Below are 17,349 nucleotides of genomic sequence, written 5' to 3' on the forward strand. Positions count from 1 at the left end.
GATGATCACAGGAGTTAATGCTACCTTTTAGGTGTGACAATGGGACTGCGGTACATTTCTAGAACAGGCCCTCTTCCTTCAGAGAAATGTATAAAATATGATGATCCCTGAGCTTTTCTTCAAAATGATGGAGGAAGTGTGGAGTGGCAGTAGGTACTGGCCAGGAGTTAATAACCACTGTGCTGGGATACAGATTCAAAGGTATTCATGGTATTATTCAGTCTAGTTTTACATGGGTTTAGTATTTTTCTTAACAAAATTTTCCTGAACTATGTAAAAACAATTAGGAAAAAATACAGAATGTTTTATAAACTTGGACTACACACAAAATAAGGTGATGAAGGCTATAATAAAAATTTTAAGTTTCTGTGTAGGGAAAAACATCATAAACAAGTTAAAAGACAGTTTGAAAAAAAGATGTATAGCCATAATAAAAAATGAATAATATCCATAAAATATAAATAACTCCAACAGATCAAGATTATAATAATAAAAATAGAAAATGAATACAATGAGGAAAAAGAAAATTCAAAGAAGACATATATGCGGCCTATAAACTTGACAACGGGCCCAATGTCACTAAAAGTGAGGAGAATGAAAGACTAAAAGGAAATTACAGTTTTTACTGATCATGGTTGCAAAACTGAGGACTAATGGGATTTCTCCTCCACTGTCAGGTAAAGTAAACATGAATGAAGCCATTTTGAAGGGCAAGTTGGCAGTGTCTGTCTATCAAAGATTTAAATGTGCATGCACAGTGAGCTCACAATTCCATTTCAATTAATCATTCTTACAAGAACAATGAAGTAAGTTTATAAAGGGGAATGTACACAATACTCTTGGCTGCACTATTAAAAGTTAAGTGTCCCTTAAGAGTGACGTGGTTATAATCATCAGGGAAATGCAAAACAAAACCACAATAAGATATCACCTCACACTTATTGAATGGCTATTACCAAAAGGATAAGAAGTAACAAGTGTTGGCGAGGATGTGGAGGAAAGGGAAGGCTTGTGCACTGTCGGCGGGGATGTAAATTGATGCAGCCACCATGGAAAACAGTATACGGATGTTCCTCAAAAAATTAAAAATAGACCTACCACCATCTGATCTGCAAATTTCACTTCTGTGTATTTATCCAAAGAGAATGAAAACACTAACACGAAGAGGAATCTGCCCCCAGTGTGTTCACTGCAGCACTATGTACAATAGCCAAGATATGGAAACAACCTAAGTGTCCATGAGTGGGTGAATGGATAAAGGAAGTGTGAGATTTTATATATATGCAAAATGGAATATCATTCAGTCACAAAAAAAGAAGGAAATCCTGCCATTTGTGACAACAAGGGTGAACCCTGAAGACATTTTCCTGAGTGAAGTAAGTCACACAAAGACCAACACCGTATGATCTCACTCATATGTGGAATCTAAAAACAAAGCAAAACAAAACTGTCCTGGGAGACACAGGGAACAGGTGGATGGGCGCCAGAGGCAGAGGGTGGGATTTAAACAAGAGATTAAAATGGTTAAACAGGCTATGGTACATTCATATGATGGAATACCATGTAGTTGTTAAATGGAACTGAAGCACAGCTAATTATACCAACATGGGGGCAGGGGGGACAACCCATCAGTCACAGAATAAATACAGCATTATCATTAAAAAAAAAAAAAAAAAAAAAGGAGCGCACTTGTGATGAGCACGGGGTGTTTATGGAAGAGCTGAGTCACTACATTGTACACCTGGAACTCGTATCAGGCCATATGTTAACTAACTGCGATTTAAATAAAAACCTGTTAAAAATTACCTGTATCACACAACAAAGACATACATTTATATAAGCACAAAAAAAAGTCTACAAGATCCAAACCAAAGGATTTAGTACTCTGAGCAGGATAAGCAGCAACTTCATCTCTTTGTATATACACTCAATACAGAAGTAAAACAAAAGAAGGCACATCGTCTTATAAAACGAAGGAGCAGATCAAAATACAGCGGACCCTTGAACAGCAGAGTCTGAACTGCATGCGTTCACTTACACGCAGAGTATTTTTGAAAAATACAGTACAGGACTGTAAATGTATCTTCTTTTCCTTATGATCTTCTTAGTAACATTTTCTTTTCATTGTGAGAATACAGTACATAATACATCTAACATACAAAATACATGTTAATTGTTTAGGTTATCAGTAAGGCTTCTGGTCAACTACAGGCTATTAGTAGTTAAGTTCTGGGGAGTCAAAAGTTATACACGCATTTTTGACTGTGCAAGGGGTCAGCACCCCTAACCCCCATGTTGCTCAAGGATCGACTGTAGTCTTTGTGTTAGCCTTCAAAAGTTAGTTTCTACGATTCTACACCAGGGGCCATGTCACAAACTGACATGCCCACAGGGCCAGGTGGGTGATGTCAATGGGTGAGCGAGGTAAAGGTGACGGTAAGAGAACAAGAAATGATGGGCACTGTGGTCAGCTGGAACCCGCCAGATGCTACCACGTGGGAATGCAGGCCCAGTGGCGACAGACCTCCTCCCAGGACTTTAAGGAAAACAAAAAAAATCCAGATATTCATGTAACATCTTGTAATTTTTTTAAATGCTAGCCACTAAGTCAAAAAATACTCAAGGCGCAAGGCGGGACAAAATATAAATTCAGGAGGCAGGATAGTGTAAGGATCAGGAGCACAGCTTTACAGCCAGTGCTGGGTTCGCGCCCTGGCTCTGCCATACTGGGTGACGACCAAGTTACTTGGCCAACCCGCCTCCATATATAGCAAGTACTCAGTTAATGGCAGCTACTAGCCTTGCTGCTGCTGCTGCTGCGTTGTCATCACGGGATCCAGTTCTCCACTGCAAGCTGATGAGTTCTCTCCTTTGATCTTTTTCATCTTACATCCGGTTTCATTCAGTTGGCTCACCGCAGTCAAAAATAACGCAGAACAAATTTCTATCTTCCCTCAAGTGAGTATGCTTCTTTTAAGAAAACAGAAAACTTATAGGCAAGTGAGCAGTATGTGTTCATTGGCTTGCCACTTACTCAATTAAAAAGTTCGCCATTAAAAAAATTTTTTAACAAAGGGGGTGCCTGGGTGGCTCTGTCGGTGGAGCATCTTCGGCTCAAGTCTCGAACTCACGGTCCGTGGGTTCCAGCCCCGCGTCGGGCTCTGTGCTGACGGCTCGGAGCCTGGAGTCCGCTTCGGATTCTGTGTCTCCCTCTCTCTCTGCCCCTCCCCTGCTCACACTCTGTCTCTCTCTCTCTCAAAAATAAATACACATCAAAAAATAAAAAAATAAAAAATAAGTAATAAAAAAAAGTTCGTGTAACTTTACTAATGCAATCAGACAGGTGATGACTGAAGCAAATGAAAAATTAACTACAATAACTGTATTAATGAACACCGATCTGGAAGGCGGGGGTAGGGGAATACCGTAGCCTACTTAGTGTCTCCCACGGGCTTAGTCCGAAGCGCACTGTGCTGGTCCCGCGCCTTGTGAAGCACGTTGGAGGGTAAAGATGTCGATGCTCATGTCCTACCCCAAGAGATTCTGGTTTGCCCTATAACCCAAAAGGGCACGAGTACGTGTATTTTCAAAAGCTCCCTGTGTAACAGTGATGTGCAGCCAGGTCTGGACACCACGGGCACAGTTTAAAGTCCGGGATCCAAGAGTCCTGGGTGTAAAGCCCTCCAACAATCAACAGCTCCTGTGATTTGGAGCAAGTTACCTACACCCCTTATTTGTGAAATATGGAATGAACAGCACCCCTTCCTTGGGTTGTTGTGCCTGGCACAAGGCAAGACTTGAAAACGAGTAGCTGTTGTTGCTACATGTCCCAGCTTCTACAGGCTTTGTTCGCTCTGAATACAAAAGGCAACCTCTCCAGGGCTGCTTGTGCTTATAGGAAAAGTTAGCATAATTATATATATTCTTGGATCATAAGGCAAACAATATTTGTTTGGCCATTAAACTTACGATAAATACATCATCATTTCCAACTCAAAAGAGAGTTAATTTATAAAGTAACCAAAACTGCTCCTTAGGATTTGAGGTAATATGCATGGTAACATGCAATGAGTCAGGCAACTAAATTTTTTTATACACTAAAGTAAAAATTTTCATTTTATCTTTCTCTTCTTCTGAAAAGGTATAAATTTCAGATGGTAAAACAAAAAGGAAGGAACAGAGAATAACCATATCACAATCTATGGCTCCAATATTTTATGGGCATTTGACATTTTAAAAAATGCACAAAACTCACAGATCTATACAACACAAAAAGTAAACTTTATGGTAGGTAAACTTGAAAAAATCAACTAGGACACTGGGGAATCCCAAGACAGAAGGCAGACTGAGATTAAGTGAATCTAGCTTGGGGCGCCTGGGTGGCTCAGTTGGTTAAGCGACCGGCTTCCACTCAGGTCATGATCTCATGATCTGTGAGTTCAAGCCCCACATCGGACTCAGAGCCTGGAGCCTGCTTCCAATTCTGTGTCTCCCTCTCTCTCTGCCCCTCTCCCACTCATGCTCTGTCTCTTTCTCTCAAAAATAAACAGACAAACAAATAAATCTAGCTATGTTGCAAACGTATGCTATAACCTCACTGAAGAAGCTGGAGGAAACTGGTAACCTAACTAACTAACTGGTAAATTCTGTTGTGACACTCTGAGACTAAAGACAAAACAAACTGTACCTAAATGCTGTACTCTAGCTGGCCAATTTATTCCTCACAGGGGTCCCGGTCAGTGCTTCCGAAACCACGTTACATGTGCGCTCCAGCCGCACGAATAGGCCAATGACCTGCAGTCACGGGAGCCAGGCTTCCCACTGCCAGTGAGCAGAGGAGGGAGGCTGGATGAAACTTGTGGTGCTGGCTTAGACCACAGACATCAACCGGAACTCATGTTTATTTTTAACGGACAGACAGACAGACAGGTAGGTAAGCAGATAGACTGATCGATCGATCAATCGATAGAGAAGGAATTGCAGATCTGTGCATACACGTGGGCTGAAAGACATACCTATATTTTCTAACTCTATCACTGAAGGGCATGGAAGAATGACACCTGACAGTAACATCCAGGGCCTAGATCTTCATTTCTAAACACCATACTCCAATAAAAGGAACCAGAGCTCCTCGGGGAAACGGCTGACTTCAGGACCGCAACAGGAAAAATAAAGGATGATGCTTTAAAATAAGAAACTGCTCAAAAAGCAAAACCATACAAAAAAAGATGCAGGCATGTCAAAAGGACCCAGAAGCCAATTGAAAGAGTTCCGATGGCTAAAGCAGCAACAATCTGAGCAACGAAATAAAGAACAATATTATTAGATTACAACCCAAGAAAAAAAATAAAAATTTATGACTCCACACAGAGACATAAATAAATGGGAGAGAAGAGGTAAATCTTTCAAACAGAAGAACTCCAAATAATACATGTAGATATTCCCTCCTCCTGGAGGTGGAGATTCCTACAGGAATTCCCCTCCCCTTAAATGCGGGTTCCGTTTAGTGATTCACTTCAAAGAATACAGCATGGAAAGGGAAAACTGCTAACTTGTGGAGGAACCTGTCAGACACCTTCACGGGGTGATCCAGGTTAACATGACCAATGATATTATGATGCCATGAGAGTGGCATTCATGCCCAAGCCTAAGAACCCAGTCTACTCTTGAGAAAACATCAGACAAACCCAAATTCAGGGACATGCTACAAGCCACCCAGATCATGAGAAACAAGGGAAGACTGAGCAACTACCACAGATCACAGGAGACTAAGAAGATGCGACTAAATGCAATGTGGTGTCCTTGACTGGATCCTGGAACGGAAAGGGGCCATTAGTAGAAAAATAGAAACCCAAATAATGTCTGCAGTTAGTTAACAGTATTTTATACCAAAGTTAATGAATTAATTTCGACAAATATAGCAGAGTTAAGTAAGATGTCAGCATCAGAGGAAGCAGGATAAAGAACATAAATGAAAACTCTGTACTATCTTTACGAGTTTTCCAGAAGTCTAGAATCAACTGAAGATTACAAGTCTTTAAATTTAAAGATTTTGAAATATAATAATAAAATTTTAGAGAAAAACTGCTTCATAAAGCATGTTGATAAGCCAAAGGAAATTAAACATAAGATCACGTTATTCATAAACACTAATTATAAGTAACTTAATCATGAAGAATAAAAATACAAAGACATAGTCAAGAAAAATAAAATATCATGAGTATATTTCCTCCTTTCTACAAAATCCTTCGACTATATTCATTACTATTATCACATAAGCCATAAATACAGTGCAAAGTAGAAGATATGTGTTGGGTACAATGTGTGGCACCAGATGGTCAAGATGTTTCTAACAATCAAGAATGAAAATAAAATCGTCTTTAAACCTAAAGGCTATACACTGCTTAAAATGTACCTTTAAAATGTCTGAGTATTTGGCAGAGATTGCAGAGATAAAAAGGTTAAATACACTTTAAAAATAAAAATATAGAACAGTCTAGCCCATATTGACTTACAGTTAGCTTCTAAAGAGAAAAAAAAATTTAACAAAACTTATAAAAATTAATAGTTCATATTTGGCTTCTATAGCATTTTACTATGTATACAAATACCTTTTTAAGCCTCACAACAACCCTGTGAGGTAGGTAGTGAAGTAATATTATAGCCATTTTACAGACGCAAAGGCTAAGGGTCCGAAAGATTAAGTTATTTACAAAGTCATGTGGTGAGAAAGACCCACACCGAGGAATGGAATCCAGTCACTTGATTTCAAAACTGCAGCTCTTCCTCCAAAATACTTAGTCAAAGTCTAAAACGAACCAAGAAGGTAAGTCTATATATAGTCATGCGTATACATACACACCTCCCCTTACAGAAATGATGTTCCTCAAATGGAAATAAAAAGAAGTCTTCCTTTCCCACGGAGTTAATTATAATTCTGGGGCCTCATCTTTTATTAGTTTGGACTGATCTCTAATACAGAAGAATTTCTACTTCAGCTCTCGGTTACTCTTTCGTTCTTTGACAAACACATTTTATGACACAAAACCTGAAACAACAGGGGCTTCTGTACTCCATTTTTGTTGTGAAAAGCAAACACTATCCAAAAAATTCTAATAAGCAGCCTTTAACTCCCACGCTTTATGAGCTCTGAATCTGTACGTCTCCTCTTTTCCCTAACAAGGATAACCTTCTCAGTTACATCTCAACTGGTCAAACCGAAGGAAGGCAACTATGATGGGAACCCATCTGTACTCAGCTTGAGTTCTAATACAAAATGTAGTGCACTCATCACCCATTCTCAGCCTCTTTCTTGTTCCAACACATCTAAGGGACGCAAAGCTCTACTGTTAGCATCGACAGTTCACTGCCACGGAGGATCCCCAAGGGAGAGGGAGACAATCTGGGGGGAGGGGGGAGTTTAAAGCAGTCGTATGAAGCCCCCACATGCGTCCCGGGGCCCTTACCATGAGCCCCCCTCTCCTGTGAGATCCACTGAATTAGAGGTGAGGTAATGCTGCCAGAGCCGCTCCGTTCATATCACTTCAAAAATAGTGCTTCACAATAAAAGTTAATCATCGACCCTGTCTTGCCCACATGTGTCCTCACTGGAACTGACCCACTCCAGCCAAAAACCTAGACCAAAGTCAGCCATTCACCATCTGAAGTATCTGGCAAATCCTTATTCCGTATTTAGTTTGGTTCTACTGATTTTGAAACCTGCACTATATTGAAATCATACAAAACAGTGATTCAGGAGCTCAAAGGGAAAAAAGTCATTTGCCCTAATTAAAAGATGTACATAAAAAAATCAGAGTTAAAATACTGTCCAAAGAAAATCTCATAACAAATGCACTTTTAAGACATCTAATTAAAACAATAATCAAAGTAAACTAACTTCTTATAGCTACAAAGTACTGATTCCTTTTGCAAACATCTTGCTGTATTATGTTAATGTCTTACCCCTTCTCCTAGAAGTTCACGATCTAGTTCACGAACAATAAAAATCTTACAAACTGAGGCTCTCGTCCACTGTTTCCGATTATTAAAAAAATGCTGTTTTATCACCTCTCACTCCAAAGCAAGCCAGACTGTGTAAACTGAAGTTTAAAAAATAAAAATAGGGGTGGCCTGGGTGGCTAAGTCAGTTTAGCGTCCGACTTCAGCTCAGGTCTTGATCTCGCGGTTTGTGGGTTTGAGCCCTACGTCGGGCTCTGTGCTGACAGCTCAGAGCCTGGAGCCTGCTTTGGATTCTGGGTCTCCCTCTCTCTCTGCCCTTCCCCTGCTCACACTCTGTCTCTCTCTCTCTCTCTCTCTCTCTCTCTCTCTCTCTCAAAAGCAAATAAAACAAAAAGTTAAAAAAAATTTTAAGAATAAAAATAAAAGGTGCATACATACATATGTACATAGCTACTAAAATTTAGAATCGCAACCTAACACAGGTGTAAGGGATCTCAAAGATCTGAGTGTTTCTGCTTTTAGCCAAATGAACATGCAAACTCGCCACAGAGAAAAATTACTCTTTTGCTCTAAAGAACAGTATCCAACAACGTGCTACTTTCTAGCCTTAACACCCTTAACAGTGAAGAATTTGAGACCTCAAGCTATCAAAATGAAATTTGTACTGTTTTCCAACCGCTTTTTCTAGGAGGCATATTCCTTTCCCAGAAACCTTCACATATCAAACCGCAGACTTGATAATAATGAAGACTTCCCTTGAACCTCCATCATCTGCGCTAATCACTAGCTTTGCCAAACACAGAAGTGAACTCTTTTTTCCTTTGATCATTCTTACATTTCTCCACAACTCACATCTGTTTAAATAAAATACAGTGGCCAATGGGGCGCCTGGGTGGCTCAGTCAGTTGAGCACCCGACTTCGGCTCAGGTCATGGTGTTACAGTTCGTGAGTTCGAGCCCCGCGTCGGGCTCTGTGCTGACAGCTCAGAGCCCGGAGCCTGCTTCACATTCTGTCTCCCCCTCTCTCTGCCCCTCCCCCACTCGCGCTCTGTCTCTGCCTCTCAAAAATAAAGAAACATAATAACAAAAAAAAAATTAAAATACAGCGGCCAAACTGGACACACTACTCAAAAGGGAGTAAGCTATTTGCGAGGAATACAGAAAGAACTATATCCATGACCTTGGATGCCATATTCATTTAAAAATATTTCAGCATCATGTTGACTTTTTTACTGACTCATATTCAGCTTGTGGTCACCCATGATTGTGGCTTTCTTCCCTCTTTATTTATACCTAGCCTGTCCTTCTCCATCCTATATTTATATGGCTGGATTTTTTTCCCCTCCACACACCACCTTCTACTTAATTCACTGAATTTCATACAGTTTTCATAGATCCATTTCCCCATTTATTTCAGCACTTGAGAGAAGTGTTTAAATCTGCAAGTTACAGTAACTACCACTTACACTTAAAATATCGAGCCTATGAAAGTACCAACAATCAACGCAACACCTTGTAACAATGGAACTAAGGACAAGAACAGACTAGTGCCTACCAGAAACCTACCTCCACTAGATGGTCACTCTTTACCAGTGCTATACGTGCCCTTTGCAAGGAACCGTCCATCAGCTTGTGAAGTCTTAAAATTAACTTTCTTAACCCCATTTGCTTCAGCGCTTTGTCTACAAATGGCCTATAAATAGAAGTCAGACAGTGTCTACTAAAGCCTGCTTCCGTGCTGCCGTCTGGGGCTCCCCAGCCAGCAGAATCATCCTCAGACTCAAGCCGCTCAAGCTTCTTAGACACGCAGTCCTGAGAGTGGATGCTGAAACGGCGGTCAGCGGGCTGTGTGGGTTCCGGGGCCCTTGGACCAGAGAGCTCTTCTTCTTCGCTCTCGTCCGCGCTACTCTCCAGCCCTTTCAACTCCCCTTCTGTGTCATCACCCTCATCTTCCGGCTCATTGCCTTTGGATGATCGAGGAGAAGGGATTTCAAACACTGGCCAGCCAATGTCTGATAAATTCTTGATGCCCAAAACAGTGCCCATAATCCTTAACTTCTGATTTAGGTCTTTTGTGATGTTTAACCACAAACAGAGCGCCTGCACCCTGTCTTGGAAGTCTTTCGCAGCATACTTTTCGTAGTCCTTTTGAAGAGCCTGCAACGATGGATAAAGTGCTTCTATGTACTCCAGCAGCTCCATTATCCGTTTCACCTGCTCGAATGACACCCTCTGGCGTTGGAGATGCTCATGATATGTTGAGTAACCCACAATCTTTGTTGCATGAGGGGCTCTGCGCTGCCCTTCTACTGAAGTACCATTAAAACTAGCTCCATTTCGAACAAAGGCAAAGCTCCCATAATTCACTTTGAAAGTAAGGATTTCGTTGATAATATCTGGGATGGCTTGACGGGCTGTGTACAAAAAGAGGTCCTGGTCATTAATGGTCCGTCCTGCATGCCAGGCTTGTAGCTCTAACCAGATGAGCTCGTTAGATCGGTTAAACCAGAGAGCAGACGTATTTTCCTGTCCTCTTTGCTCCCTGTCCTTCTTCTTTGAGACTGAGGTAAGCTTTAGCAGAAGTCGTAAAGTCTCAAAAAACTTCAAGCGATCTGCTGGACAGTCAGTCCTAGAAGTCTGGCGTGCAGTTCTGGCTATAGGCATGGGCACGGATACCGGAAGCTTAGCGTTGCTGCAGCCAAGACTGAGGTAAGGCTTATTAAGATCCACATCTGGAATTGATTTTTTGGGCAAAGACCCACCCACCGAGTCCAACACGAACGAGCACTGCACATTTTTCTTATGGTCGCGCTCTGTTGTCCTAAGAGCTGCTCGGATCTTTTTCTCCTGCTTATAGCTGTATTCTTCCACATTCTCCACAGTTTTTCCAGTGTCTTTGTGTGGAGGCTGGTTTGGTGCATTCATTTTTTCTATTTAAAAACAAACAAACAGAACATTATGTTACTCTAAAACGTGAAGCTACTCTCGGCATCTTCAATAAAACTGATACTCACATATACTTCTTTTTCAGGCTGTTACTGGAGACAAAATCATAGCCATTTGCTGAAAATTAAAAGATTCAGAATATATGCATTTCTAAACCTCTAAAAAGATTTTACCCATCTTCCCTGCTTTATTATACTTGCTATAGTCTCTAAGAGTCTCCGGTGGTAGCCTAGAACAAGTTGTGTACCTCTGTGCCAAAAGTGCAGTTATACAGGGAGAGAAATCGTCAGAAGTTAAGCCTTCACCTTACAAGAGACACAGCACAGCAGATCTGACAGAAACATGGTTTAGAAAACACACCCAGGGCCGCCTGGGTGGCGCAGCTGGTTAAGCCTCTGACTCTTGATCTCAGCTCAGGTCATGATCTCACAGTTCGTGGGTTCAAGTCCCACATCGGGCTCTGGGCCGATGGCGTGGAGCCTGCTTGGGATTCTGTCTCTCCTCTCTGCCCCTCCCCCGCTCATGTGCGCACTATCAAAATAAATAAACTTAAAAAACAAAACAAGACAGAAAACACATCCAATTCTCCCCTTTGCCGTAAACTAAATGTATTAACTCAGAGCAAATCACGTAAGTTTTCCAGGTCACTTTTCTCATTTGTAAAATGAAGTAGATTGAACAAAGAATCTTTAGGCACTTTCAGATTATTTTCATAAAAAACGAAAGACAAACAATAGGCAAAAGTGTTATTCTCCTCCTTGGTTTCTTCTTTCCCACAAACAAATGAACGACAACATTTTGAATTTAGCATTAGCAAAAGTGAAAAGATATAGACTAATTCAGCATCACTTACCTGTACCGGCATATAAAGTAATTCAAAACTAATGCAAAGAAAGTAAACACACACTTTTTTGTCAAACAACTGTAGAAAGTTCCATTAATTTAATTCCCAAGCTTTGAAATGTCCTGTTTGGCATTTCTGCCGCTACCTTGCCGAAATCCCTTCACTCTGTTGCTTTGTAGACACAACAGTCTCTGGGTTCTTTCCTACTTCCCAAGTCACTCCTTTTCAAACCCCCTCCTTGCAACTTGCATCAGAAAATGCTAACGTTTCTCAGAGTTCCACTCTTCTGCCTCTTGTCTTGCTTTTCCCTCCCTCGGAGAGCTCCTTCACAGCCACTTCAGAGATCGAAATGCCCAAACCTAAATCTCCAGCCCAGTCTCCCCTCCACACCCAGGATATACGTCGTTTCATTGAATCTACGATACACATTCTCTATTTTAACATCTCTGAAATGAAAATATGTTTCATAATTAATAATGATATGAATAAGTTTTAGGAACAAACTAATAGCTTTCGCTTACATTTTCTCTTTTATATATATATAAATAACATATATAACATGTATATATGTATATATAACATATACATAAAAAGAATAAATAGCTTTTTTAAAACCTGTGTCTAAATATCAGGAAGTATAAAAGGGTTCTTTCAGTAAATAGAAAATAAAAATTCTAAGTATGAAAACACATTGCATCATCAATTGTAAGCATTTTTTTCCTTAACACATATTATAGTATGTCTTTAGACTGGGTGAAATATGGCATATTTATATGGGTTACAAACTAATAGACCCCAAAATCAATTCACTAAAGAAAATTAGTTTAAAATCAATTTACCTTCTAATCAATTTAAATGAGAATAGTTTTAAAATAAGAATTTTAAAACAAATATTCCTAAGTGCAATATTTACATTATATTTAATTTCCTTTATGGTCCATCAAAAAAGATTTTATCTGTCTATATGGATTTTTGCTATATTTTAATATAAAAACTATTATTTTTTAAATTACTACTATTTTTTAAGCGATATAACTTTTAACTCTGGTTTTAATCTACTTTACTTCTAAATGTCTTAAAACTTGTGATGCAGTCCATTGAAGAAACTTCTTCATAATTTTGTTTCTAGCTACAAAGGCCTATCAATGCTCATTCATAAAAAATTTGCCCAGTCCAGGGCTTTCTCTCCTCTGTGATGTTTTAACTGTGTTTTCCATGTCTTTACCGACATAGCACACGCATACATCCATCTCTACTCGGGAGAACAATGGTTACTTGAAAGCAAAGCTAACAAGTGCTTCCAAATTTAACTCCACTACTTTTATTTTTCAAGATATGAATTTATACTATGTTACTATGAACATCATAGCACACTGTTTAAGACTAGAGAAAAAGATACTGAGTAATTTTTTACTACACTAAGTTGGAGGTGCCTACTGGATAGCCATGTTGGTTGGAGATATCTGTAGGTGAGTAATACAGGTCTTGAGTTCAGGAAAGAAATCCAAAGATACCGATTTGGAAGTCATCAGTATATACAGACGTCATTTACTACTAGGAGAGTACATAAGAACATCCAAGAAACGTGTACAGAAGAGAGGCAATGCAGGTCTAGAAGAGAATGTTTTTTTGGTACGTGCATCCAAATAAATGGTTTTGAGTCAAAGACATCGAATACTTAAGTAACAAAAACCAATTTTTTTAGCTTAGGGTTTAGGATCCTAACAAGACTTCATAAAATGATGCAGAGTAAGGTAACTGATAATGGCCAGAAAATGTTTGCATATAGTTTATAATTTGAAAGTAATAGTGAAGAGTGAAAAAGTATTACTTGGCTTATATAACTCATAAATGTTCTTCTAATCCATGATTTAAAGATCCTAAGGAAAACAAAGGGTTAACTGAGAGCGGCTGGAATGGTTTTTCATAACTCCAGAAGACTGGACTATAAACATTATGTCCAAATCTATGCTGTATTTTCTAGGAAGCTAATCTTCATAGCATGAACACATTAAGAGGTAAAACTTCTCAGCCTTGATCTTTATTTCAATAATTAAGAGGACTTAAGACCAATAAATGGCACAATCCCATGTTTCTGTATAAAAGAATCAAATTTTAGTAGCATAAAAAGCTAATTTTTGTAGATTATATAGAAATCTTGTTAAGCTTACCTCACAGCATACAAAATGGTTTATTACACAATTTTTTTTTAAATTTTGTGTTTACATAAAGCAATGGCTTATTATTTGGATCTACAATGTGGATAAAGAAAAGCAAATTGGGAAAGGCACAAGATGGAACAGAAAAGCTTTTTTTTGTTTGTTTTTGAAAACAAAAAACCAAGTTGATTTTGAAAATAAATACACAAATGGAAACTGATACATCTTAATTTAAAGTTTTTTTTACCATTTACTTATTTTTGAGAGACAGAGACACAGCATGAGCAGGGGAGAGGTAGAAAGAGAGAGAAAGAGAGAAAGAGAGAGAAGGAAGGGGGGGGGAGAGAGAGAGATACAGAATCCAAAGCAGGCTCTAGGTTCTGAGCTGTCAGCACAGAGCCTGATGTGGGGCTCGAACCCAAGAACCACAACATCGTGACCTGAGCCGAAGTCGGACACAACGAACTGAGTCACCCAGGCGCCCCTGATACATCTTAATTTGAAAATGATTAATTTAAACTTAAAATAGCCTTTAACTACTGTGGGAAAAAAAAAATCAATCTACTTTATCGGTAGCTATACTTTTAGAATAATGTATTTGTGATGGGCAGAGGAAACACAAGCCTATTTCCTAGCAATCAGTGACCCGGTAGGCCTCTATGAAACCATAAGGGACCCATCAGTTAAGGGAGATGTAGAAATACTAGGTGTTGAGTGGGGAGGAGTGGAGGAAGGGGGGGGGAAGAAACTGTGCAAGTTTAGATACAGTTCATATTCCCAAGCATTTAATATTTTGTCTTTACCCAATCTGACATGAGTATAAAACTTTTAATAATAACTTAAAAGCCCATTGATAATAGACAAGTTTCTTTCTTTATCTAGTTTTCTGTTAATACTAAATCCCTTTGCAATTAATAAAAAGTCAAATACAAATAGTTTCTGAAAAGGAGAATAAATCAAAAGTATACAGAATGTATTACATGAAAAAATTCTAATTATAGTATTACAAAACTAGTTCATAACAACTTAAGTAAGACTAATGGAGGGGCGCCTGGGTGGCGCAGTCGGTTAAGCGTCCGACTTCAGCTCAGGTCACGATCTCGCGGTCCGTGAGTTCGAGCCCCGCGTCGGGCTCTGGGCTGATGGCTCAGAGCCTGGAGCCTGCTTCCGATTCTGTGTCTCCCTCTCTCTCTGCCCCTCCCCCGTTCATGCTCTGTCTCTCTCTGTCCCAAAAATAAATAAATGTTGAAAAAAAAAAAATTAAAAAAAAAAAAAAGACTAATGGAACATCTAATCTCCTGAGTAGCTATAAATTAAATGGTGTGATTTGGTCAGTGCAGTTAAAGTGATCTTCCAGATAGTTACTTTTTCCTTTGGCCAATCACCAATAATTCCTGCCTAATGAGAAGAATATGAAAGGAAAAGAAAAAAAAATTATAATGAAACCAAAAGCAACCAATGACAAGCAATAGGGTTCGCTTGTTTAAACAGAAATGAGACATTCAACCGAATTCTCCCACCATCCATATCTAGAACTGGCTCATTAGAATATATAGAAAATGTATTTTTTATCAAGTCCCTGTAATACTTAGGCTCTCCCATCTGTGCACTGTCCAAATGCAAAGCAATGGCCTTCCTCAAGCTCTCGGATGAGTAAGCGTAAACAGATGGCTGCCCCTTACCTTTAAGTGGGAGACGATCATTAGAGCAGTGACGTCCTGGATGATCACACAATGTCAGCAATCTGCAGGGGCTCAGAGATGGAATTCGAGGTTCTAAAATTTCAGTCAACACTAAGAATCACTTGGATTCTTGCTAAAATGCAGATTCCTAGGCCCACCCCCAGTGTCTCTGATTCAACCTGGCTAGAACGGCAGCACACATCAGAGGGAAACACTGCTTTCTTCAATCCCCTCCCTTTCAAGGTAGAAGCTGTACAGAGACTGTTGTCATCTTCACAACAACACTGTGAGGAAGACCACCATGGAACACAGAGACAGACAGGAAATGTCAGGACGGGGATCCCGACCAATGTTCATGCCATCACTCCACCGTTACACCTGTCACAGGTGCTCACGGACCAGCACTAACCGTCCAACGAAAGGTTAGACACTGAGGGTTGTAAACAACAGATTATAACAGGTGATCCATAAAGGCTTGAAGTAAGACCACATGCTTGACTGGGGCCTTAAAGAATGGAAGGAGCTCAAACAAGGGTATTAAGAAAGTCAAGAGCATCTTTGAAGCCAGAGAAGATCATGAAAAAAAGGAAGAAAAGAAGAGAACTTGGCTGAACAGTGAGTCTGTATAAGGGTAGCCTGGAAATATAAATTACAACTTTGACTATCAGGCTGAGTTTAGACTAAAGAGCTGAAATGCAGATTTTTATTTTTTTTATTATTTTTTTTTTTATTTAAAAAAAATTTTTTTTTCAACGTTTATTTATTTTTGGGACAGAGAGAGACAGAGCATGAACGGGGGAGGGGCAGAGAGAGAGGGAGACACAGAATCGGAAACAGGCTCCAGGCTCTGAGCCATCAGCCCAGAGCCTGACGCGGGGCTCGAACTCACGGACCGCGAGATCGTGACCTGGCTGAAGTCGGACGCTCAACCGACTGCGCCACCCAGGCGCCCCTGAAATGCAGATTTTTAAATCCACTCTAGTTAACAATGAACAATCGCGTGACTGACTACACAGCAGACCCCCTAAACAAGAAGGGTTTGAACTGTGCAGGTCCACTTATACACAGATTTTTTTTGATAAATACTGTAAATTTTTGATAAATACTGTAAATTCCCTTAAGTTTTCTTAATTTTTTTCCTCTAGCTTACTGCACTGCGAGAATATAGTACATAATACATACATAAATACACGTGAGTCGATTCCAGTCAACAGTAGGCTATGAGGTTAAGTTGTTGGGGACTCAAAAGTTATACACCAATTTTTGTGCACAGGGTTGGCCCCCTAACACCTCCCCTGCATTGTTCAAGGGTCAACTCTATAGACTGAATTTGACTTTTATCAGTTCAATTTTATGGCAGTATTATAGTCCCTCAAAAAAAAAGTTGCCGAGGCACCTGGGTGGCTCAGTTGGTTAAGTGTCCAAATCTTGATTTCGGCTCAGATCATGATCTCAGGGCCGTGGGAATCGAGCCCCACATCGGGTTTTGCGCTAAACATGGAGCCTGCTTGAGATTTTCTGTCTCTCTCTCTCTCTCTCTCTCTCTCTCTCCCCCCCTCCCCCACTCACACTCTCTCTAAAATAAAAAATTTAAAAAAAATTTTTAAGTGCTAATCCTACTTTTAGCAAAAAACACTTTTACACACACACATACATACACATACCTTGAGGTATTTGTTTATGATAGGGAAATTATGATGTTTGTTTATGATATATATGTATATATACACACACACATAGGTACCAATTCTGATTAAAT

General features: G+C 39.7%; 1 protein-coding gene across 3 annotated transcripts in view; it reads right to left on the minus strand.

Moving 5' to 3' along the window:
• The window catches only part of MAP3K4 (mitogen-activated protein kinase kinase kinase 4), a 114,112-nt gene that overhangs the window by 50,810 nt on the left and 45,953 nt on the right, over positions 1-17,349 (minus strand). For all 3 annotated transcript variants that reach the window (XM_047101695.1, XM_047101696.1, XM_047101694.1), the window contains exon 3: positions 9,526-10,889. In XM_047101695.1, coding sequence (XP_046957651.1) covers positions 9,526-10,889 — 1,364 coding nt within the window. The remainder of the gene's footprint in view (positions 1-9,525; positions 10,890-17,349) is intronic.

Source organism: Lynx rufus, unplaced genomic scaffold, assembly GCF_022079265.1.
Source record: "Lynx rufus isolate CCGP_SWC_20201006 ecotype Redwood Valley unplaced genomic scaffold, mLynRuf1.p SCAF_6, whole genome shotgun sequence".
In the NCBI taxonomy this organism is placed as follows: domain Eukaryota; kingdom Metazoa; phylum Chordata; class Mammalia; order Carnivora; family Felidae; genus Lynx; species Lynx rufus.